The 24,049-nt window shown below is 43.0% G+C and overlaps 2 protein-coding genes and 1 pseudogene across 2 annotated transcripts; all 3 read right to left on the bottom strand.

The window, feature by feature from the left end:
* Positions 1 to 292: 292 nt before the first annotated feature.
* Positions 293 to 4,210, bottom strand: LOC148932142 (G-type lectin S-receptor-like serine/threonine-protein kinase LECRK3). Its single transcript, XM_089065006.1, has 3 exons — positions 4,145 to 4,210; positions 837 to 2,063; positions 293 to 766 (listed from the first exon to the last, which is right to left on the bottom strand). Exons 1-3 carry the CDS (start codon positions 4,208 to 4,210, stop codon positions 293 to 295), a joined length of 1,767 nt encoding a protein of 588 aa, XP_088921132.1.
* Positions 4,211 to 14,809: 10,599 nt separating this feature from the next.
* LOC148932141 (G-type lectin S-receptor-like serine/threonine-protein kinase LECRK2) lies at positions 14,810 to 15,931 on the bottom strand. The gene is made up of 2 exons (XM_089065005.1): positions 15,748 to 15,931; positions 14,810 to 15,675 (listed from the first exon to the last, which is right to left on the bottom strand). Exons 1-2 carry the CDS (start codon positions 15,929 to 15,931, stop codon positions 14,810 to 14,812), a joined length of 1,050 nt encoding a protein of 349 aa, XP_088921131.1.
* Positions 15,932 to 20,437: 4,506 nt separating this feature from the next.
* On the bottom strand, positions 20,438 to 22,929 carry LOC148932140 (G-type lectin S-receptor-like serine/threonine-protein kinase LECRK3; annotated as a pseudogene).
* Between the last annotated feature and the right edge of the window lie 1,120 nt (positions 22,930 to 24,049).

Raw genomic sequence — 24,049 nt, 5'->3', positions numbered from 1 at the left:
TGAAGAGGAAAAAGAGAGAGAGGGTTTCTTGGAGAAAGGGATTCTCTTAATTGATTAATTTCTGACTCTACAAGATACAAGAAATTGAGCTATTAATACATGACACTAAAGTGGTAACTGCCACTAATTAACAGAAACAAGAAACAAGAGCCTCAACAGCTACTTTCTAACAAACAAACTAACTCTAACGGCTAGTTTCTACTTGCTTCTTTCTCTACTCTTTAGCACTCTATCTTTGAGTTTCTAGACTGAATGTGAACTCTAATATTACACACTTGTATAGTAAATCAAGCTAGGGGGAACTTGAGAAGGAAGAAGGTCTTGGAGGTATTGGAATCTCCACAGTTCCCTCCAACATTAGCAGAACTCTCTTCATAGTTGGACGCAGCGACGGATCATACTGTACACACCATATCCCTATCTTCACCATCCTCTCCACTTTCCTTTCCTCCACCATTTCATCTCCCACGAGATTTCCAATCATCCTCGATGAATAACAGTCGTAAACCCAATCCTCGAGAATGGCCTCATCCTCACTTTTGCTCCAATCAACACACTTCCTACAACATATGCTCTCCAACAGCATCACTCCGAAGCTATAAACGTCTGCTTTCACCGTGATCATCTGCTTTTGGTACCACTCAGGTGCAACATAGCCCTTAGTGCCTCTTATCCCTGTATGTGTATTAGTTTGATCTTGCTTTATGAGCTTCGCCACCCCAAAATCCGATATCTTGGCACGCCAGTTATTGACAATGAGTATGTTCTGAGGTTTTATATCGCAATGAATGATCTGCGTCTCACACTCTTGGAGCCGGACTAGGTTTCGGTGATACATCGAAGCAATAGCGTAGGAGCCGGACTAGGTTTCGGTGATACATCTTCCCGATCGTATTCAGCTCTGTCTGGAACTCTATCTCTCCTTGTTCTATTTCCTTCTCCAACCTCTTCACCGCCACCATTTTCTGGCCATTTTGCAGAACCCCTTTGAACACTGTGCCGGAAGCTCCTTTCCTGAGCTCTTCCTTGAAGCCGTCTGTTGCTTCGGAGAGATGCTCGAATGTGAATGCTTGCAACGAAATTCCCTCCACAAATTTAGCTCCGTCGTCCTTATTGTCCTTGTTGTAGTCTTTCCGCTTCTTGTGAAACAAGATCCCAGAAATTGACAATGCTAAGACGCCTTTAGACATAAGAACAATACCGATGATGAGGATGTCTATACACCGCTCTTTCTTGTTGATTCTTTTACCTCCAATGTCGGGTACCACCGTGTTTGTATTGAAGCGAATGAGAGCCATGTTTGAGTTTCCCAGAGACCTTTTGCCGAATCTTAATGGAAGCTTTTGCTTTCGGCATATGTTATCTTTGAAGAAAGCTGCTTCGCAGTTGCAGTCATCTAGGCATGCTTTGCTGCACTCTTCTTTACTCGTTATATTCAAAATCTCATACGAGTTATCCTCCCATTCGGTGTTTTCGACTGTTCTTATATCGTCCGTTTTGGGACAGCCATGCGCCGAGAAGTTTCTTGAACAGCCGGCTGTGTTGTTGCCGGACTGAACAAAGACGAAACCGGGAAGACACTGACATTCTGGCGCATTATCCATCAGAATACAGAAGGCGTTGACTCCGCAAAAACCTTTTGGAACACACTCGTCGTCCGTGGAGGACCATCTCCCGGTAATGGTGAGATTATCGAGTGAGAGAGAGTAGATGCGGAAGATTCCTCCGACGTCGAGCCTCATGAGATTGATGTATCCTTGCGTAGGGAATCCACCATTGGATAAATTCTTCAGAAGCAAGCTACCGTTGAGCAGATAAAGTCGGCCATCGCTGTCGAGGTTGAGAGAGACGTTACTACCTGCTCCATTTGTGCCTGATGCATAGTAAGCGAAAGTCCCCGTGTCCAGCGTGTTGATAGGATACTGCACGAGGTTTCCATCGGTCTTCATCTTCAGCCTGAAAATCCCTTTTCCAAAGTCGGTCTCTGAGGTGCTGGAGAAGAGCTCTTTCCCTGGCTGGAGGCGCTGGCCAGGTAGGAGGGTGTTGGTCGGGTTGTCGAAGCTCTGCCAGATTATTCTTGAATCAGAATCTTACAATACAAAGTTGGCTCTGTCGAGCATTAACGCTGATGCGATGGCTACGGAGGGGCTGATGATGTAAGTGGCAAGTCAAAGAGTCTACGTCCACTATCACCACCAGATCAGGTTTAAGGACGGTGGACCCATTTCCGTTCAAATCAGAAAGTGAAAAGGAGTGGAATTCGTCAGGAGAAGAAGACCCGAAGTCGTCAATAGAAACAGAGCGTTCCGAGACTGAGGAGGAGGAAGACCCAAATATGGCTCATTTAGTAGATCCCGATCCGGAGATAGGGTCACTCACCGTACATCTCGACGGTGAACCCGCCCATGCTATAGACTCAAACCCGCGTCGGAGGTCTATTGATATCAAGACCTTACGAATGTCCTTACGAAGGAACGATCCGGAGATAGGGTCACTCACCGCACATCTCAGAGTTTTGCCCACATTCTCTGGACGAAGGAACGAATGTCCTTACGAATTCTTGAACGAGTTTAGTAAGCTGTGTAGCATTCAAAAGCACCCCAACGAGGCGACTGAGGACTACCGTTTGCGTGCAGTCCCATTTGCCCTCAAGGGGGATGCTAATACTTGGCTGCTGAGGCTTCCACCAGACTCGATTAATATATGGAAAGATTTCAAGCTGGAGTTCTTGGATTATTTTTTCCCTTCCAACAAGATGAATGCCTTGAAGAAGGAGATTCAGGAGTGCAAGTAGGAATATGATGAGTCTCTGAGTTCTTATTGGTCCCGGTTCAAGGGACTGTTGGATGCTCGTCCGAACCACAGGATGATTGAAGCGGAGACTTACTATCTGTTTTACGAAGGAGCAAACCCTGAGTCAAAGGACTTGATGAATTCCTCGAGTGGGGGAAATTTTACCAAGAATAAAGCAAGTGAAGCCAGAGAGACTTTGGGAAGGCTGATTGAGGCGAAGAAGGCCTATGATAACCCGCGAAGCATATTGAGGAGGGGGTCAGCCAATGCAGTGACGGAACAAGATGACAAGAAGGTGGAAGACATGATAGATAAATTGGAGAAAGTACTGCTGAATGCAATTGAGAAATACAACCCTCATGCTCCAGCAGAAAATGAGAAACCCCCTGGTCCAGAAGAAAGGCAACTTCAGCCTTATTACAGTCAGCCCTGTGAAGGGGAATGCCAAGCTCAAGCAAATTCGATGGGGAGCTGGAATCCGGATGGAAGTTGGAACCAAGGAAGACAAAGGGATATTCCATGGAGGACTCACCCCAATTTTAGATGGACTGACAACGATCAAAGTCAGTCACCTCCACTGCAGATCACGAATTATGCACACCCTCCGGAGAGGCAGTCCAACTGGTCAGGGAAAAGTCAAGAGGGGCAATTGCAACTGGGATACATGAATCAAGACCATACTAATTGGGGAAATAGGACTCAGAACAACCCAGGGAGCTCTTATGTGCCACCTCGACGAGGAGGTACCCATACAGGCGAATAAAGGGAAGGGAGGTCAAGTGTTCCAAGGGGATAGCCCTAGACCCAGAGAAGTCCTTGTTCAGGATGACCTCCAGAAGAGAGATTTAGGGGGATCTCTGCCTCGACCAAGTGACCCATTCTTCCTAGATCCAGAACCTGAGGTAGTGAGCAAAGAAGGAAGCAGGGAAGTTGGTGAAACCCAGGCTGGGAGTTCCACAAATGCAGTAAAGCGAGCAAAACCCTTTCCATACCGAGGGGAAGCGAAGAAAAAGAAGGATGACACAGAGGATCTCATGGAAATTTTTAGCAAGCTGGAAATCAACTTGCCATTCTTGCATGCCCTGAAAATGTCTGTCTTTAGCAAGTTCATCAAGGAATTCATTGCAGGGAAGACCAAACCAGACGGAAAGATTGTGATCGGGGAGAATGTGTCTACTGTGATACAAAAGAGAAGGATGCCCTCGAAATGCACAGACCCAGGTATGTTCACATTACCCATTTCTCTAGGGGACATCAAGGTTGAGCATGCTATGTGTGATCTAAGGGCATCTATCAATGTTTTACCGCTTTCGATTTACAAGAAATTGACAGGAGTAAGGATGGTCGCTACCAAAGTGGTAATCAAGTTAGCAGATGGAACTTGCATATGTCCTGAAGGTGTGTTGGAAAATGTCATCGTTAAAGTGCATAATTTTCTATATCATGCTGATTTCTATGTGATCAAAATGAATGATAATGAGTTTGCTGAGTCTAGTGGCGTGCTTTTAGGGAGACCATTTTTGCGTACTGCTAAGACCATTATCGATGTCTTCGATGGAACAATTTGTTTAGATTATAATGGGGAAAAATATACATTTAGCATAGATGAGGGGATGAAAAGGCCATTAGATGTTGAGAATTTGTATGCTATTGATGTTATTAACCCCCTGGTCCAAGAATATCTTGAAACAGAATTGATACAGGAACAAATTGACAACTCGGAGTTGAGCCATTTAATTGACAGAGAAGTTGTAGGGTGGTGTGCAGCAATGAACACAACGGAGTTAACAGATGAGGAACTCACGGAGGCCATCATGGAGTTTTGCAGGAATCCTGAGTCAGCTAGATCTAGGGGATCGGCTCACGTGGCTAGTCTGGAGAATTCTCCGGGGTCTGGGAAGGAGGCATTACCGGATATTGCGGAAAAAAATCCCTTGCCCCAGGTGACGAATGAAACAAAGAAGGAACTAAAGACACTTCCACCAGGCCTCAAGTATGCTTACTTGGAGGAGAATGAGACATTCACAGTAATAGTCAACATTAACCTGACCAAGGAGCAGGAGAAGGAATTGTTGGAAGTCATCAAACGAAACAAAAAAGCAATAGGGTGGACTCTCTCAGATTTAGTAGGAATCAACCCTGATCTTTGTATGCACCACATCCGTCTAGAAGAAGGTGCAAAGGCTCATCGAGATGCACAACGGAAACTGAATCCGAACATGCGAGAGGAAGTTCTAAAGGAGGTATTAAAATTGCTTGCTCTAGGGATCATGTTCTCCATTCCGGACAGCGAGTGGGTCAGTTCTGTCCATATGGTGCCCAAAAAGTCTGGAATACAGGTTGTCAAGAATGATAAGAACGAATTGGTGCCCACTAGGCTGGTAACGGGGTGGAGGATGTGCATCGACTACAGGAAGCTGAATGAGGCCACAAAGAAGGATCAATTCCCTCTACCTTTCATTGATCAGATGTTAGAAAGATTGGTTGGCAAACAGTATTTTTGTTTCCTTGATGGATACAGTGGCTATTTCCAGATCTACGTTAACCCAGAGGACCAAGGGAAAACCACATCCACGTGCCCCTTTGGTACATATGCATACCGAAGAATGTCGTTCGGATTGTGTAATGCACCAGGAACGTTCCAGCGGTGTATGGTGAACATTTTTCGGATCTGCTGGAAGTATGCATTGAGATATTTATGGATGATTTTATCGTATACGGGAACTCATTCGATACTTGTTTGGCCAACCTTGATCTAGTATTAAAAAGATGCCAAGAGAAGCATTTAGTGTTGAATTTCGAAAAATGCCACTTCATGGTGACGGAAGGCATTGTCCTGGGTCACGTGGTTTCTGAGAGATGAATACAGGTAGACAAAGCAAAGGTAGATGTGATATCAAAGTTACCATACCCCACGAACCAAAAAGAGGTTAGAGGCTTCCTAGGTCACGCAGGTTTTTATAGGAGGTTTATCAAGGATTTCGCGAAGATCGCGCAACCGCTCACTCATTTGTTGCACAACGAGGTGGAATTCGTCTTTGACAAAGGGCACAAGAAGGCATTTCAGTTGCTCAAAGACAGACTCGTGTCAGCACCAATTATCAGGGCGCCAGACTGGAATCACCCTTTCGAGATAATGTGCAACGCGAGTGATTTCGCTGTGGGAGCTGTCCTGGGACAGAAGATTGACGGAAAAAGTTATGTGATCTTCTATGCTTCTAAGACTCTGAATCAGGCTCAGAAGAATTATGACACCACGGAAAAGGAAATGTTGGCTGTCGTATACTCATTTGAAAAATTCCGACCCTACCTTCTTGGATCGAGGGTTATAGTCTTCACAGATCACGCAGCAATAAAATACTTACTGGCTAAGAAAGAGTCTAAGCCGAGGTTAATCCGTTGGGTGTTGCTCTTGCAGGAGTTCGACTGGGAAGTGAGATACAAAAGAGGAACGGAGAATAGAGTAGCCGATCACTTGAGCAGAATATATCAAGGGGAAACAGAAGAGGCCATACCTGATGCTTTCCCTGAAGAACATTTGTATTTTCTAGGGAAATTTCCTAGGCCAATTAGCTGGGAAGCAGTTTTAGCCTTAACCGGTCTAGGAGAATCCGATAAAGGAAAGCGCACACTTAACGCAGAACCATGGTTTGCTGACTTAGCCAACTACTTGGTCACGGGAGAGGTGCCAAGTTCAGACGAAGTTTCCCGGGCCCAGAAGGTGAAAATTAAAAGCGAAGCCAAATATTACTTTTGGGACGATCCTTACCTGTGGAAGATGTGTTCAGATCAAGTGATTAGGCGCTGCATTCCCGAATGGGAATAAAGTGATGTGCTAATTCATTGCCACACTTTGGACCAAGGAAGACAACAAGGAAAGTATTGGACAGTGGTTTTTACTGGCCGACACTCAATAAAGATGCCTTTGAGTTTTGCCAGTGTTACGAGAGATGCCAACATACAGGGGGAATTTCAAGGAGGGACGAGATGCCTCAGGTTCCGGTGATTGTGTGCGAAATTTTTGATGTATGGGGGATGGACTTCATGGGACCATTTCCATCATCGTGTGGGAACACTTATATATTGGTTGCAGTAGACTATGTGTCTAAATGGATAGAAGCTAAGGACACAACAACATGTGAATCAAAGGAGGTAGCAAAATTTCTGAAGGCCAATATTTTCAACAGATATGGAGTTCTTAGAGCCATCGTCTCAGATCAAGGAACACATTTCTGTAATTGCACCATCGAGGCTCTGATGAAGAAATATGATGTTCACCATAGAGTATCTACCCCGTACCGCCCTCAGTCTAATAGCCAAGCGGAGATTTCTAATCGCGAGATCAAGGCGATATTGGAAAAGACAGTTAATCCGTCAAGGAAGGACTGGAGCAAGAGGCTCGGTGACGCATTGTGGGCCTACATAACTGCTTTTAAGACGCCTATTGGAATGTCGCCTTACAGGCTTGTGTTTGGCAAGATGTGCCACTTACCTGTGGGTATCGAGCACAAGGCGTACTGGGCAGTAAAAGAGTTGAACATGAAGCCTTCGGCTTGTGAAGAAGAAAGGAAATTACAGTTACAAGAACTGGAAGAGCTGAGGCTGGAGTCGTATGAGTCTGCCATGTGGTACAAGGAAAGGACGAAGTTATGGCATGACAAAAATCTCCGGGTCAAGGAACTCTATGTGGGACAGAAGGTGCTCCTTTTCCAATCCCGGCTCAAGCTAATGCCAGGGAAGCTGAAATCAAAGTGGCTCGGTCCATATACCATCGTCGGCCTCCGCGCAAACGGATCAGTGGAATCCAGGGAAGTGCCTCTAACTCGGTCCCTTTTCTTGTTAATGGTCATAGAGTGAAAGTCTATAGGGATAATTCTGAGTTGTGTGTAGTGGAGGAAATGCCACTACGTGCACTCTCTACTATCACCTAGACAGACGAGAAGGTATTCTCGACGGATTCCTGGGTCAGGTAAATTGATTGACATTTTTGGATATATACACTGAACCAGGGAATCTCGGGAATACTCAAGAGGGAAGGTGTAAATAGTCTAACTGCTTTTCAAACAAAGGAAAATAAAAAAAAATGTATATACAATTTAAATCTCCCAAAAATATTTTCGAAGCACCAAACTCCGAAGGGAACCGATGCCTTATATTCTAACCTCGACCTAGGAGTCTGGCGCCTTCATATTTTTTATGGTCATGGTCAGGGAAGTCTGCTAGGGAAGGAGAGCCTGGAGGAAGAAGTCAAGGAGAGCCTGGAGGAAGAGGTCAAGGAGGGATGGAGATAATTTGAATTTCAAAATTTAGCCGATATTTATGGGAGTTGTAAGGTTGCTTACATCACACCTGCAACCGCACCATCTTTTCATCAGAAAAGGCAACCGTCGCTTCTCTCCAATAATCTCAATCAACGAAAAACCGAATTTCCTCTCCCTTCTCTCTACTTTCGTTTTCTCTCTAGAACACAAACCCTAACCAAATTCGACCAAGTTTCTTTCTAATTTCAGATCTACAGTAATGGATTCAACCCAAACCACTGAAAGTTCGCAGTAAACGGTGTATGACGCAGTCCTGTTAGCAGAGTTAACGCAGCAATTGGGGAGCGTCGAGAAAGCGAAGGAAGTGTACGCTCTGTTCTCCGCTAGCCTAATGACATCCGCGGCGGCCATACCATCACTGATAATTCCAGCGGATTCGGCGGCGCAACCGGCAGTTCTCCAAGAAGAAGGGCCTCGAGACTCTGGATCTCAACATGCAGAAACCGCTTCACGGGAGGTGGATAATGAAAAGGCGGTGCACGAACGGCCGGAGGATGGTGGGCAGACGAACGGTGGAACAGAGGTGGAAACCGAACAACAAGGTGACGAAAACCCTAATTCTGAGGGTAAGAAAGATGCTGAGGGGGAAACCCCCTGTTGTGGAAAGTATTGTTGAGGGGGAAACCCCTGTTGTGGTAGAAGTTGCTGAGGGGGAAACCCCTGTTCAAACGTTGGTAGTTAAGGGGGAAACCCCTATAGAAACCTATAGAAACTGGGGATGAAACCCCAACTGATTTCAGGGGTCCGACCCCTGAACCCATGGAAGAGGGGGCAACCCCGATGGTGGATGATATGGGGGAAACCCCGGAAAAATTTGTGGAAGAAACAGATCTACATGTTACTGGAGTACCGGAGCCCGTTGAGGAAGGGCTGAATTTGATCGTGGACCTGGTGGATGACCAGGAAGAGTCTGCTCGACGAAGTTGATGACTTAGTTCCAGATACTGAGGAGGCAGAGGAACGTCGCCTGGTCAAGGAGAGAACGAGAAAATGAAAGGCAGCGGCGACCACGTCTACACGGTCAAGGAAAGCTCCCTCCGTCCAGGAGGTTGAGGAGACCCTTTCCCTAGTGACCGAAGATCCCTCTGCCGAGGAACAAGACAAGCCTACCCATGAGTCTGACTCTGAACTTGGGGAGCCTGAAGAGGAATTTGTCCTGGGACGACCAGAGATTTGGCTGACTAAGGAACTGCTAGAGTCGATGAAGCAGTTCGACGATCAGAAACGGGCCACAGTGTACAAGGAACGATGCAGTGCAGAGAAAATGGCTAAGTCTGGGAAGCAGTACAGCTCCAAGGAACTTCGGATGATCGCATGCGATGAAGATTTCTGCGCATGTATCTATTCAATAGGGTTCGAGTGGTTGCTAAAGCACAACCAGGAGAGATTGCCGGTGGTCCTAGCAAGGGAATTCTTCTCCACATTCCGATTGAAGAACACCACTGATCTTGACGTGGACTCCATAACTTTCAGGCTTTTTAATGAAGAACACGAGATGAGCATGGGAACTGAGAGGATGATGAAGGGATATGGAATGAGAGGATGATCGGTGTGCCGAAGAATACGCCGGGTTTTAAAGTGCAAGCCGCATGGGAACTAATCACTCACTCCAAGGCAGGGACATTCAAGTCAAGCTACTCGAAGGCTTCTCACATCGAGGACAGAATCCTTCGTTTTGCTCAGACGTTTATCAGCTACAACTTAATGGGAACTGCTAATTCAGCTCTTACAACTACCGACATTTATTTCACTTGGTGCATGGCAAAGGGCGTTAAGGTACATCTGGGTTATTGGCTGGCTCAAGCATGTCATCAAATGACAAGCAACCCTGCTCGCCATATGTATACCTGCCACCTCCTAGGCGCCTACCTCCAGCGGAATGTAGAAATGAAGATAGCCAAAGCCGCACCCTTAGTCGTAATGTGCGAGCCCCCTAAGGTTTTCAGTGTTGAATACTTTTTCAATAAGGGGTTGCTTCAAGCGCACGGGAAACAAACATTCTTCTACATGGTAGGGGAAAAGGTGAAGGCGAAGACAGAGGAGGTTGCGGAGGCCATGCCGAGTGAAGAAGTTGAAGAGCTGCGGAAGGATGTTCAGGATGTGAGGAAAGAGATGCAGGTAATGAGGAAGGAAATGGTGAAGGAACTTGGGGGGATTAGAAAATAATCGAACGAAAGCCTGGAAGAGGTGAAGACCCTGAGGGGCAATATTGCAGATTTGGCGGTGAAGTCCGCCAAACAAAACGAGCGCATGACGGGGGCGGTGGACCTTGTAATGAAGATGATGAAATGGTTGCAGAAGACACTCCCCTTGACCCAGTCGAAGGTAACTCCTGGTCCAGCAGTGAGGTCAAGCAACCCGACCAGAGCAGTCCCTCCGTCCAGCGACCACCGCAACCGCTCAAGCAGATGGTCTCCCCACCCGTCCCCAAGCAAGTGTCAATCCCTACGAAATCAAAGTCTATGATCAGGAAGCCAGTATCTGACCAACCAGAACAGGAAGAAGTGGAGCCGGAGCAGCCGGCGAAAAAGAAAGTGTAGATGACCCGACCCGGAATCCCACCCCAGTCTGGCTCTCGAGGGAGCCAGCCCCAGAAGTGAATCACCCCCATGACCAAGTAACTTTTAATTTTTGCTTTCAGTTATCTGTCTTTGTTTTTGTTGTCTATTTGTTAAATGCTATTTGTTTCTGTTTTCTCCCACTTAGCCCAATGCTTGGTCTAAGTGTGAGAAGTTTATATTTTTTGTTTTGTTTCTGTTTTCTCCCACTTAGCCCAATGCTTGGTCTAAGTGTGAGAAGTTTATATTTTCTGTTTTGTTGTGTCTTCTCCCACTTAGCCCATTGTTCGGTCTACGTGTGAGAAGTTTTAAATTTCATACACTGTTGTTGAGTGTTGCATTGATCTCTCTGTTCCCCCCCTTCACGACGATGACTTGGGGACAAGCTTGAGTGAAGTGGGAGGGGGAGATGAGTCAATGCATGTAGTCGTCAGCATGATAGGAGTCTTTAGGTCTAGTTTTTGTTTGTGTCGCATGAGCCAGTGAATATAATACGACATGATCTCCTTAGTGAAAGTAATTGAAAATAGGAGGTATTTCAACTTAGAAGTCTTTTCCTTTAATAATCCAAGTCAATCTGAATGAAGTAAGAACGATAGAGGATGCCTTTACTTACTTAGTTGTGAAGCCCCACTATAAAAGCGAGTTATAAGCCTTAAACAACTTCGAGCTAACACATGTAAAGGGGCCGCCACTAAATGCTTAGGGAGAAGAGTCATGAAGGAGAAAAATAGGGGAATTGGGTTATGAAGGTATAAGCTGGACGAAGTCCAGGGTAAGGAGTTATAAGCTGGACGAAGTCCAGAGGAGAGAAGAGAAAATGGAGGAATAAGCTGGACAAAGTCCAAAGAAAAAAAAGAGAAAAAGGAAAAAAAAATAAAAAAATAAAATGAAAATATAGAAAAAAGAAGGAGGTATAAGCTGGACGAAGTCTAGGGGGAAGGTGTCTAAGGGCAGGAACATTAATAACCTGACCCAGGAAAAGAGGAGGAAACTCTCATAACCCAACGCTTCAGTGGTGTGGCAATAAATTAAGAGAGAATCGATCCTAACATCCCTGGTGAGGAATGAGCGATCGAGTGAATCCAACAATTAGGTAAGTTAGAGGCTATCTTGACGAACTGACAGATTGGCTAGGTAGAGGTAGGGAATGGGCCTATTTGGAGGAGTGTAGCCTGTTGGATTGACCTTAATCTTGTGGGGACGGTTGCCTAAAAGTTGAAGCTAGCTCATGCATATGTGTTTATGTGTTTATGTGTTTTTCTTAAAGTGTTTTGCGTCAGTTATGTCTAGGTCTAGGAGTCTGTCTAGAGTCTAAAGAGTCGGTCAGAGGATAACCTTGCTTTGAAATTCGCCTTATTCTGTTTATTGTCTTTATACTTGAGGACAAGTATGGTTTAAGTGTGAGCAGTTTGATAAGGCTAATTTCATGCATCGGTTATATGGTTAAAAGCACTATATTTTACTAGGTCTAATACAGTTTTTAAGCCAGGTGTGTGACAGAATCGCTAGATCCAGGAGAAGTTGGAGGAAACGGACTAGCGAAGGAATGAAGGAAAAGTGAGAAGAATTGAAGGAAAAGGAGGCTAAAAGAAGGGAGTCAATAGCTGAGGGCAACAAAGACTATCTATACCTCGCTGGGCCCCACTTCAACGCCTATAAATAAAGGAGCATTCAACACACAATACACACACAATTTTCTCTCTTAGCTCACACACAACACACACACTTGGGAAATGGAAGTTCTGGGGTAGTTTAGGGTTTTAAGGGTCTCATCTTCCGAGAGAAAGTCAGTCGTAACACCGTCCGCGTGAAGGGCGAAGATACAATCTATTTACTTTCGGTTCTTTGCACTTTATTTCGTTCGAACTTCACTTTTGGAAGTCGATTTGGTTGTTGCTGTTACTAATTATCTATGCATTCCTTTAGTTTCTGTTATATTGGTGTTATCTCGTATTGATCTACGTTGATCCTGTTATTCAAAGTTTTATTTCGGCAAGTTGCATGTTAATCTCTGTTTTTGTCACTTTGGTTCTTGATCTGGGGAATTTGGCTGTAGATCTGTGTTGTGGTTGTTGATCGGAGGTTGTTTGTTGAATCTGAAGTTATGGAATGTTTTTGGCCGGAGTTTGTGTCGGATGCATGGATCCGGAGTGGATTTAGCATTCGAGGTTGGATCTGAACAGGGGATTTCAAGTTGTGCATGGATTTTTGAGTTTTCTATTTCCTTTCTGTTTTACTTCGTCTAGTAGCCGTAGATCTGTTTAGTTCATAATTGTTCTTCGCTAAATTATTTAATTCCAGTCTACTCGTTTTCCGATTACGCTTCACGCCTGTTTCTGCTGCGTTTTGATGCAATTTGATTTGAAGAAGATGATGTCGCTGTTAGTTAGTACATTAGTTAGTTGTTTCCCAGCTTTTCGTCCGTACTCTGCTTTTCCAATCATGGTCCCCACCGTCAGTTTATTCCTCAGGTCTAGGTAATTTAGAATAGTTTCTTAGATCTAGTGATTGTTTCGATTTCAGTTTACATGCATGATTTCTGTTTTGCCTAGATCTAGCTGTTAGCGTAGCAGATTTCAATTCCAAGTTTAGTCTAATTTCCTCAACCCAAAAAAATGCGTGGCAACAGCCAACCCAAAACTAATTTCCAAATCCTTGAGCATGTTCATTACGCATCCATCTCTGTGGGATCGATCCCTACTTCCCTGTGCTAAGTTTAGTATAAGTGGTTGAGGGTTTTTGAAGAAGAATTCTGTGTGTCCGACGACCGAGATTTTTCCCAACGACCAGTGAGTTCCTTGACCCTGTGATTTAGTGGATTTGCTGGACCTAGGAAACTTGTTATTCTTTTCTGTGCACACAGTCTATACAGTCTAGCATCTTCAAGGGTCTACACGCTCCACACAATCAAAAGTATTCTGCCCTTTCCTTCAGAGGCTTGCTTCCTCTTCCATGCAAAACAGTCTTTCTTGAGATGCCCAGGCTTCTTGCACCAGTGGCAAGATCTGGTTTCATATGAGAATCAGAGATGGAGGCTTTAGGATCATCATATTTCTTTTTTGAACTTTTGCTTCTTGAAATTCTTGATATTTAATGCCTCTGTAGCTTGCACATCAGTGCCCTTGCTGGTACTTTTCTGGAGCTCCTTAGCCATGAGGGATGAATACACCTCTGTATAAGTGATTGGCTTATCTCTGCCATAGATATTGGCATCACTCAGTTGATCGTAAGAGCTAGGCAGGGCATTGAGTGTCAGGATGGCCTTGTCTTCATAGAAATCTTGACATCCACAGAGCCAAGATCATCAACAATCTTGTTAAACTCCTCCAGCTGCTCTGTGATGGAACTATCCACAGCAAAACTGTAGGGGTAGAGTCTTTTCTTCAAGTAAAGTCTATTTGCTAAAGACTTAGCCAAATAGACTTCATCCAATTTTTGTAGAATCTCCAGAGCTGTCTTGGATTCTTGAACTTCTCTCAGCACTTTGTCTCCCAAGCACAAGATCACTGCACTGTGGGCTTTGAGTTGCATTTCATCCATCTTGGCCTGAGATTTCTCATCAAGAACGGGAGCCTTCCCTTTCTCCGCAGGTGTAAGAACTGTAGCCAAACCCTGCTGAATCAACACACCCTTCATCTTCATCTTCCACATGCCATAATCATATTTTTACCTGTGACTTTTTCTACATCTAAATCTTGCTGCCATCTCTGAAAATCGGCTGAACACTTCTGGAAAGACACAGCTTCAAATTTCCCACCGGACGGTGCCACTTGTTAGCACAGCAAGATCTAAACACTCTGATTATCTCACACACTCACGGTTTGAATAATCTCACACACACAGAAAACACACACTAATCTTGAAGAGGAAAAAGAGAGAGAGGGTTTCTTAATTGATTAATTTCTGACTCTACAAGATACAAGAAATTGAGCTATTAATACATGACACTAAAGTGGTAACTGCCACTAACTAACAGAAACAAGAAACAAGAGCCTCAACAGCTACTTTCTAACAAACAAACTAACTCTAACGACTAGTTTCTACTTGCTTCTTTCTCTACTCTTTAGCACTCTATCTTTGAGTTTCTAGACTGAATGTGACCTCTAATCTTACACACTTGTATAGTAAATCAAGCTAGGGGAAACTTGAGAAGGAAGAAGGTCTTGGAGGTATTGGAATCTCCACAGTTCCCTCCAACATTAGCAGAACTCTCTTCATAGTTGGACGCAACGACGGATCATACTGCACACACCATATCCCTATCTTCACCATCCTCTCCACTCTCCATTCCTCCACCATATCATCTCCCACGAGATTTCCAATCATCCTCGATGAATAATAGTCGTAAACCCAATCCTCGAGAATGGCCTCATCCTCACTTCTGCTCCAATCAACAAACTTCCTACAACATATGCTCTCCAACAGCATCACTCCGAAGCTATAAATGTCTGCTTTCACCGTGATCGTCTGCTTTTGGTACCACTCAGGTGCAACATAGCCCTTAGTGCCTCTTATCCCTGTATGTGTATTAGTCTGATCTTGCTTTAGGAGCTTTGCCACCCCAAAATCCGATATCTTGGCACGCCAGTTATTGTCCATGAGTATGTTCTGAGGTTTTATATCGCAATGAATGATCTGCGTCTCACACTCTTGGTGTAGATACAGTATCCCCCTCGATATATCTCGAGAAATCTTCATCCGTTCCTCCCAGCTAAGCCGTTTCTCTTGATTAAAAAGTATGTCTGCAAGGGTTCCGTTGCTCATGTACTCAAACACCAGCAGTTTGTTGTCTCCATCGAAGCAATAGCGTAGGAGCCGGACTAGGTTCCGGTGATACATCTTCCCGATCGTATTCAGCTCTGTCTGGAACTCTATCTCTCCTCGTTCTATTTCCTTCTCCAACCTCTTCACCGCCACCGTTTTCTGGCCATTTTGCAGAACCCCTTTGAACACAGTGCCGGAAGCTCCTTTCCCGAGCTCTTCCTTGAAGCCGTCTGTTGCTTCGGAGAGATGCTCGAATGTGAATGCTTGCAACTAAATTCCCTCCACAAAGTTAGCTCTGTCGTCCTTACTGTTCTTGTTGTAGTCTTTTCGTATCTTGTGAAACAAGATCCCAGAAATTGACAATGCTAAGACGCCTATAGACATAAGAACAATACCGATGATGAGGATGTCTATACACCGCTCTTTCTTGTTGATTATTTTACCTCCAATGTCGGGTACCACCGTGTTTGTATTGAAGCGAATGAGAGCCATGTTTGAGTTTCCGAGAGACCTTTTTCCGAATCTTAATGGAAGCTTTTGCTTTCGGCATATGTTATCTTTGAAGAAAGCTGCTTCACAGTTGCAGTCATCGAGGCATGCTTTGCTGCACTCTTGTTTACTCGTTATATTCAAAATCTCATACGAGTTATCCTCCTATTTGGTGTTTTCGACTGTTCCCATATCGTCCGTTTTGGGACAGCCATGCGCCGAGAAGTTTCTTGAACAGCCGGCTGTGTTGTTGCCGGACTGAACAGAGACGAAACCGGGAAAGCACTGACATTCTGGCGCATTATCCATCAGAATACAGAAGGCGTTGACTCCGCAAAAACCTTTTGGAACACACTCGTCGTCCGTGGAGAACCATCTCCTAGTAATGGTGAGATTATCGAGTGAGAGAGAGTAGATGCAGAAGATTCCTCCGACGTCGAGCCTCATGAGATTGATGTATCCTTGCGTAGGGAATCCACCATTGGATATATTCTTCAGAAGCAAGCTACGGTTGAGCAGATAAAGTCGGCTATCGATGTCGAGGTTGAGAGAGACGTTACTACCTGCTCCGTTTGTGCCTGATGCATAGTAAGCGAAAGTCCCCGTGTCCAGCGTGTTGATAGGATACTGCACGAGGTTTCCATCGGTCTGCATCTCCAGCCTGAAAATCCCTTTCCCATAGTCGGTCTCTGAGGCGCTGGAGAAGAGCTCTTTCCCTGGCTGGAGGCGCTGGCCGGGTAGGAGGGTGTTGGTCGGGTTGTCGAAGCTCTGCTAGATTATTCTTGAATCAGAATCGTACAATACAAAGTTGCCGCTGTCGAGCATTAACGCTGATGCGATGGCTACGGAGGGGCTGATGATGTAACGCCCCGCTTTTTCGAACCCTAATTTTAGAGACGTGAAAATTTTGCATTAAATGCTTTTAATGCTATGATATGTGGATTAAATGATGAGTGAAATTATTGCAGTGTTCTTTGTGACCTAATTGCGATATGGAGTTGAGTTTGAGTTGAATAGTCAAACTTGTTGAATATGTGACGTGGCTATTGAATAGTCAATATTTTGGAAAATATGACGTGGCCGTGGAATGGTCAAAGTCGTTGGAAAATGTGAAGTGGAGGTGAAATTCGAATATATGGATATTTTAATGTGGGGAGAAATAATAATTGTGGTGAATTATTTTCCTAAAGGATGAGTGAGAATTTAATAGGAGCATTATTTAAGTATGTGGAATTTTCGACCCTCCTATTTATTGGAAAGAAATCCTATTTTTCTTGGATTTAATTATTGCTTGGAATAATTATCCAAATTAAATCCAAAGTCCGATTATTCCTTTTTAATTGATGAAATTTTCGGCCCCTATATTTGTCTCTAGGGGGATTTTCGAAAATCCTATGTTTTATAGGAGAAGGGATTTTATTATTATATTATTTGATCCCTTGTTTATTCTCTTCCTTAAATAAATTCAAATATTCTAGCATATCTTGCCAAATCTAAGAAGATCTTACCATATCCTAATTTAATTAGGATTTTTGTTAAATCCCTTTTGAAGAAGTCAAACTACACGCCTATTCCATATTTAATTGGGGATAATATTTATTATTTTCTTGCTCCGTGATATTTTATTCTACTCCGTGAAATATTCAAATTAAAGCATAGGCTAATTAAATAGCCAAAAACTCGAAATCCCCTATTCTCTTAACCATTTTTAACGCCAATCACCCACCAAATCTTCTCCAAATCTTGATTATTTAATTATTGGATTTTATCTTGCACTCTATAAATAAGAGTGAGAACCAAACCCTAGCAGCACAAAAAAAAACCGTCCCCCTCTCCCTCTATCTCGCCGATCTCTCTATCCCCACTCTCTCTCAAATTTTTCTTTTACTTTCTCCATTAATTCTTCATCTTTTGGAGAAGGATTGAAGCTTCAATTCGAGAATTTGTTGAAGAATCAAGATCTTACTTGTTTTCTACCGATTGTTCTATTGAAAAGGTATTTTTATTTTTGATTTTTTCTTTTTCTACCGATCAATCGGTGTTCTTGAGTCCACATGCATTTAGAACGAGTTAAGGCAAAATTAATCGATGAATTTGGATGCATGTGTGGGTGTGTGACCGTGTGTGTGTGTGTGTGCACGCCTCGGTATGCGTGCACACATGTGTTGTGTGTGGGAAACACTCATGCGTGACACGATTTGATGATAAATCTGGAATTGTTGTGTGAATAAAAATGATATGATAATCGTACTTTGATTTTGATTGGTGACATTGAAAATAATCGATGGGAAAAGGGAAACGTGACATCATGCATGATTTTGATCCATGATTGAGACTTATTTGAAATATATGAACTAAAGGTGATAGTTCGCGTTCCCGGTGTGATAACAAGAAGAAGTGCATATTTTGAAATCGAAGGAAATCGAGGTGGGCATTATTCTTAAACTCTCTCTTATGTTGCAAATCGTGACAGTGGAGCGATAAGGGTGGATTAAACTGTTATGCCATGCCTATGATTATTTTTTGATATTGTGTGTGCCTGATGCCTAGATTGTGAGTGCGCTCCATTAGGCTATAGGGCTATATAAACGAATTCGGGTCTGAGTAGGGTCGCAAACCCTATCAGGCTAGTGTACACGGGAGATCGGGAGCCGTCCTTGCTAGTCAGCCGGTCTCGTGGGCGAAAGTGTGGCCACACTTCGTCGCACCATATGAATTGTTGATAGATGAGAAAATGGGAGGTACTATTTGACTGGCCAGTCCATGATATATTTTTGTGATACTCGATGCTACTCTTTAAATAAATGCAAAAACCTTGAGTTCACTATGGTAAGGGTGACATAACTATAAAAATGTTTTGGCATGAGTCCACAGAGTATGTTTAAAATACTCAGCCCTGCATGTGTTTTCCCTATGTGCAGGTTGAGCGGCGATGGGCAGTTGGTGGTGTTGAGACAGTTGAATCGAATAATATGGATGGTTGGGATTTTGAGTGTAGTCGTGTCCTCATACATGGCTTCGCTTTCTCTTGGAATGCTTCCGCTGAATATTTTGAAACTATTTATCTTTGGTTGGTTGAACTTATTTCTTCGAATTAGAATATGGTGAATTATTGCGTTTTGTTGGAGCAACAATAAACCTTTGACTTTTGAGCTTAGCCTATGTTAGCTTTAAATCTTGTTTTCGTATTTAAAGCCGTTGACTTGTTGCCTTGATCTTCATTAAATAGTTGGTCAAATCTCTTTAAATGAAACCCTAGTCTACATTTCTTGTTGCCTTAAGTTCGCCTAGCTAACAGTCGCCGTATTTATTATACCCTAGAAATGCCGGGCTGTTACAGATGACGTCTACGTCTTGGCCTTGCCTCCGGCGCAGGATTAGCCTGCCGTCTGTAGATAGTAGCAGGGAGATGAAGTCGTTAGGGACGGTTGGATCGCCGTCCCTATTAGCAGTTCAGACGGCGGTTTTGTTGGGAAGAAAGATGCCGATGTTGTAGCTGTTGACGCGATGAGGGAAGAATCCGAAGGCGTAGACTCCGGAGGGGGAAGTCCAGTAGGAGTTGGAGGTGGGTGTGAGGGAAGAGCCTAATGTGATGTTGGATGATCCTATTTGAGCTTTTGCTGCTGAAGATATCAGAAGGAGAAACAACATTGTGAAGATGGACATTGCTAACAAAAATGGCAAAATATGACATTTATTGATGAACAGACTGAGTATTAGTTATTCTTATGATTAAAAGTTTAAATAAGGGACACTGGGATCTGTTTATTTGATATTTTAAATTGAATGATTTTAAAATTCATCAGATGTTCTTTTTCTTTGATTTCATGGATCTTATTGTAGGGAAAGAGTCAGCGTTTTCTTTGTAGGACCGCAATTTGGAAAAATGGCACATACATTTATTGGAAGTGAACGTAACGCTTTGATTTCCAAGAGTGGACTAACATTCTAGTGCTGTTAATTTCCACAGACTCGAATGGGTAGAGTATAACGTTTATTATGGGACAGGAATTACTATTTGTATTAGATATTTAGATATTGTTATGGGTAAAGAGTATAACGTTTAAAATAGTATTTTACTTAAAGTAAAAATATTTTTTTTACTTGAATTAATCTCAATAGATTTAATTTCTGTTCTTCTCTGATAAAAAAAGAAAATTAGAGTTGCGAAATATTTCTCTTGTCCTATTTATACATATATATCTTCTTGGCAGTGAGAAGCATATATTTCGTTCAACCGAAATTTGGAGAATGGCAAACTTACTTATTTAAGTATGCACTCTGGTTTTTATTAAAGTTACATAATGCCTTTTTTTCCAAGAGTGGACCAAAATTCTACAAAGGTGACAGTCTAATTTCCACGAATGTTTTTTTTTTCTTTTCAATTTTTGGTGTAACTATCATATTGAAGTCTTGGTATAAAAGAAAATTCCACAACTATACATCTATACTTGTGAATGAATAGTTAGACTTAAGAGAAATGATGCGATTTGCATTATGACAAGCAAGTTACAAGACGTTATTCAAAACAAAAGGAAAAAAACATAAGATCACTCTCTTTTAAAACTAGGAACTCAAGAAAGAAGTGGGTCTAGGAGGTATGGGAATCTCCATAGTGCCCTCCAACATTAGCAGAACTTTCTTCATAGTTGGACGCAGCGATGGATCATATTGCACACACCATATCCCTATCTTCACCATCCTCTCTACTTTCCTCTCCTCCACCATCTCATCCCCGACCAAACTCCCAATCTTCCCCGTTGCATAACAGTCGTAAACCCATTCTTCAAGAATTGCCTCATCCTCATTCATGCCCGAATCAACACACTTCCTACAACATATGATCTCCAGCAGCATCACTCCAAAGCTATACACATCCGCTTTCACTGTGATCGCTTGCTTCTGGTACCACTCAGGTGCAACATATCCTTTTGTGCCTCTTATCCTAGTATACGTTTTAGTCTGATCTTGCTTCAGGAGCTTCGCCATCCCAAAATCCGATATCTTGGCGCGCCAGTTATCGTCCATGAGAATGTTTTGAGGCTTTATATTGCAGTGAATGATCTGCGTCTCGCACTCTTGGTGCAAATACAGTATCCCCCTTGATATATCTCGAGCAATCGTCATCCGTTCCTCCCAGCTAGGCTTTTTCCCTTTATGGAAAAGTATGTCTGCAAGGGATCCGTTGCTCATGTAATCGAGCACCAACAGTTTGTTGACTCTATCGAAGCAGTAACCTAGGAGCCGGACTAGGTTCCGGTGATACATCTTCCCAATCATCTTCAGCTCTGTTTGGAACTCTATCTCTCCTTGTGCAACTTCCTTCTCCAACCTCTTCACCACCACCGTTTTCTGGCCATTTTGTAGAACCCCTTTGAACACCGTGCCGGATGCTCCTCTCCCGAGTTCTTCCTTGAAGCCGTTTGTTGCTTCAACCAGATGCTCAAATGTGAACACTTGCAGTGAAATTCCCTCCACAAAGGTAGCTCCCTCGTCTTTATTGATCTTGTTGTAGTCCTTTCGTTTCTTGTGAATAAAAATCACAGAAATCGATAATACCAAGACGCTTATACACATAAGCACAATGCCAATGATGAGGATGTCTGTACGCCGCTCTTTCTTGATGATTCTTTTTACCTCCAATGTCGGGTGGTACCGTGTTTGTATTGAAGCGAATGAGAGCCATGTTTGAGTTTCCCAGAGACCTTATGCCGAATCTTAACGGAAGCTTCTGCTTTCGGCATCGGTTATCTTTGAAGAAGGCTGCTTCGCAGTTGCAGTCATCCAGGCATGCTTTGCTGCACTCTTCTTTACTTGTCAACTTGTCCAAAATGTCATACGAGTTATCCTCCCATTCGGTGTTTTCAACTGTTCTCATATCGTCCGTTTTGGGACAGCCATACGCCGAGAAGGTTCTTGAACAGCCAGCTGTGTAGTTTCCGGACTGAACAGAGACAAAACCGGGAAGACACTGACATTGCGGCGCACTATCCATGAGAATGCAGAAGGAGTTGACACCGCAGAAACCTTTGGGAACACACTCGTCGTCGGTGGAGGACCATCTCCTGGTCATGGTGAGATTATCGAGAGAGAAAGAGTAGATGCGGAAGATTCCTCCGACGTCGAGCCTCATGAGATTGATGGATCCCTGCGTAGGGAGTCCACCATTGGTGATATTCATCAGAGGCAAGCTACCGTTGAACAGATAGAGTCTGCCGTCGTTGTCGAGGTTGAGAGAGACGTTACTACCTGCTCCGTTTGTGCCTGTTGCATAGTAAGGGTTAGGTGCTGTGTCGGGCGTGTTGATAGGATACTGCACGAGGTTTCCATCGGTCTGCATCTTCATCCTGAAAATCCCTCTCCCATAGTCGGTCTCTGAGGCGCTGGAGAAGAGCTCTTTCCCTGGCTGGAGGCGCTGGCCGGGTAGGAGGGTGTTGGTCAGGTGATCAAAGCTCTGCCAGATGATTACGGAATTGGAACTATAGAGAACAAAGTTGCCGTTGTCGAGCATTGACGCTGATGTGATGGTTGCAGATAGGCTGATGACGTCTTCCTCTTGGCCTTGCCTCCGGCGCAGGATTAGCCGGCCGTCAGGGGATAGTAGAAGTGAGACGACGTCGTCAGGGGCGGTTGGACCGCTGTTCCTATTGGCTGTCCAGACAACAGTTTTGTCGGGAAGAAAGATGCCGACAGCGTAGCTGTTGACCTGTTGGGGGAAGAATCCGAAGGCGTAGACGCCGGAGGGGGAAGGCCAGGAGGAGTTGGAGGAGGGTGTGATGGAAGAGCCTAAGGTGATGTTGGAGGATCTTCTTTGAGCTTTTGCTGAAGTAGAAATGAGGAGGAGAAACAAGATTGTGAGGATGGACATTGCTGTTAGTCTAGTAATAAATGATAATAAGGTTTGGTTAACTTATAGTGTAAAAGATTCAAGTATGGGTGAATTTATAATCAGATCTTTTTTTATTCAGACACTTGATTATAGATTTACAGTATAGTGTTTACTATTACTTTGTGTGGGTGGAATTTGGAAGAAAAAGAAGGCACATGCATTATATGGAAGTGGACGTAACGCTTTAATTTTCATGAGTGGACTGAAGATTCTAGTGCCAGCACTATGTCTAGGGGTGGGTGGGGTTTTTCAATTTTTTTAATCTATTCAAAAAATTCTATAAATACATCTCCACTTCTTCTCATTCCTTCACTTCTTCTCTCCGTAGATTTTATTAGTACTAGCGTCAACTCCCGTGCTATGCACGGGACAAATGATTTTCAAATAATAAAGAAAATTTATAAACTAAATAACTAAAGAAAAAGAATAATAAAAATATAATGAGATTTATGATTAAAAATGTGTTAATTACATTAAGTATTTAGCATTATAAACAATTAATAATATCATAAACAATAACAAAAAGAAAAATATACTCCTGCCAACCCCATCCAAATGAAACATTTCATATTCGGCATACGATTTCTATATGTTTTAATTTATGAACTAAGTGGAGTATATATATAAAAAGAGATGGACAAAAATAACTAAGAGGAGAAATAAAATAAAAATAAATGAACCATGTATTACCAATGTTATGCACGGGACATAAGAAATCTGACCCTAACTCGACCCGAAATCTTCGAGTTCTTATTGAGTCGACCCTATAAAGGTCCCAAACCCTATACGTACGTGTCTGTATCGATTAACTTCGCGCAGATTCGTGTCGGATAAAAAATTGTCCGCGTTACTTTCTTTTACCCCTTTTCATTCATTAATTAAAATATTCAAAGTCCATCATTTATTCTAGAAAATATATAAACAATATATTATATCTCGTAAATATCTAGATGTACAAATATTCATTACAATCATTTAATTACACCACAATAAATTTAATGTACCAATCAATAAAATAAATAAAATAAAAACCTTTAAAGTCGAAATTGTAGTAAGTATATTTATTATAATGACTCAACTACTTTGGCATAACTCGAAAGGAATAAAAATTGTTCATTAGTTTGGTTTGTTTACATGAATTTATTTTGATTTTTATTATAATTAAAATATAAAAGTAAAAATATTATTAATAAAATAATAAAATTTATGATCATATTAAAAAGATTAATGAA

Source organism: Salvia hispanica, chromosome 2 (genome assembly GCF_029641045.1).
Source record: "Salvia hispanica isolate PSC_SH4W2 chromosome 2, Shi_PSC_v1, whole genome shotgun sequence".
Classification (NCBI taxonomy): Eukaryota; Viridiplantae; Streptophyta; class Magnoliopsida; order Lamiales; family Lamiaceae; genus Salvia; species Salvia hispanica.
Note: the sequence above shows the minus strand (reverse complement) of the source record. Positions and strands in the feature narration are given on the sequence as shown.

Bases quoted from the DNA above. Each gene is read 5' to 3' on its own strand.
- LOC148932142 (XM_089065006.1), bottom strand. From the start codon at position 4,210: ATGACATTTTCCAACACACCTTCAGGACATATGCAAGTTCCATCTGCT. The intron at 2,064-4,144 runs GTAGCGACCATC...ATAATCTGGCAG, and splicing joins CTAACTTGATTACCACTTTG to AGCTTCGACAACCCGACCAA. The intron at 767-836 runs GTATCACCGAAA...ATAAAACCTCAG, and splicing joins TCCTACGCTATTGCTTCGAT to AACATACTCATTGTCAATAA.
- LOC148932141 (XM_089065005.1), bottom strand. From the start codon at position 15,931: ATGGCTCTCATTCGCTTCAATACAAACACGGTGGTACCCGACATTGGA. The intron at 15,676-15,747 runs GTAAGGACGACA...ATCTCTCCGAAG, and splicing joins AAAAGACTACAACAAGAACA to CAACAGACGGCTTCAAGGAA.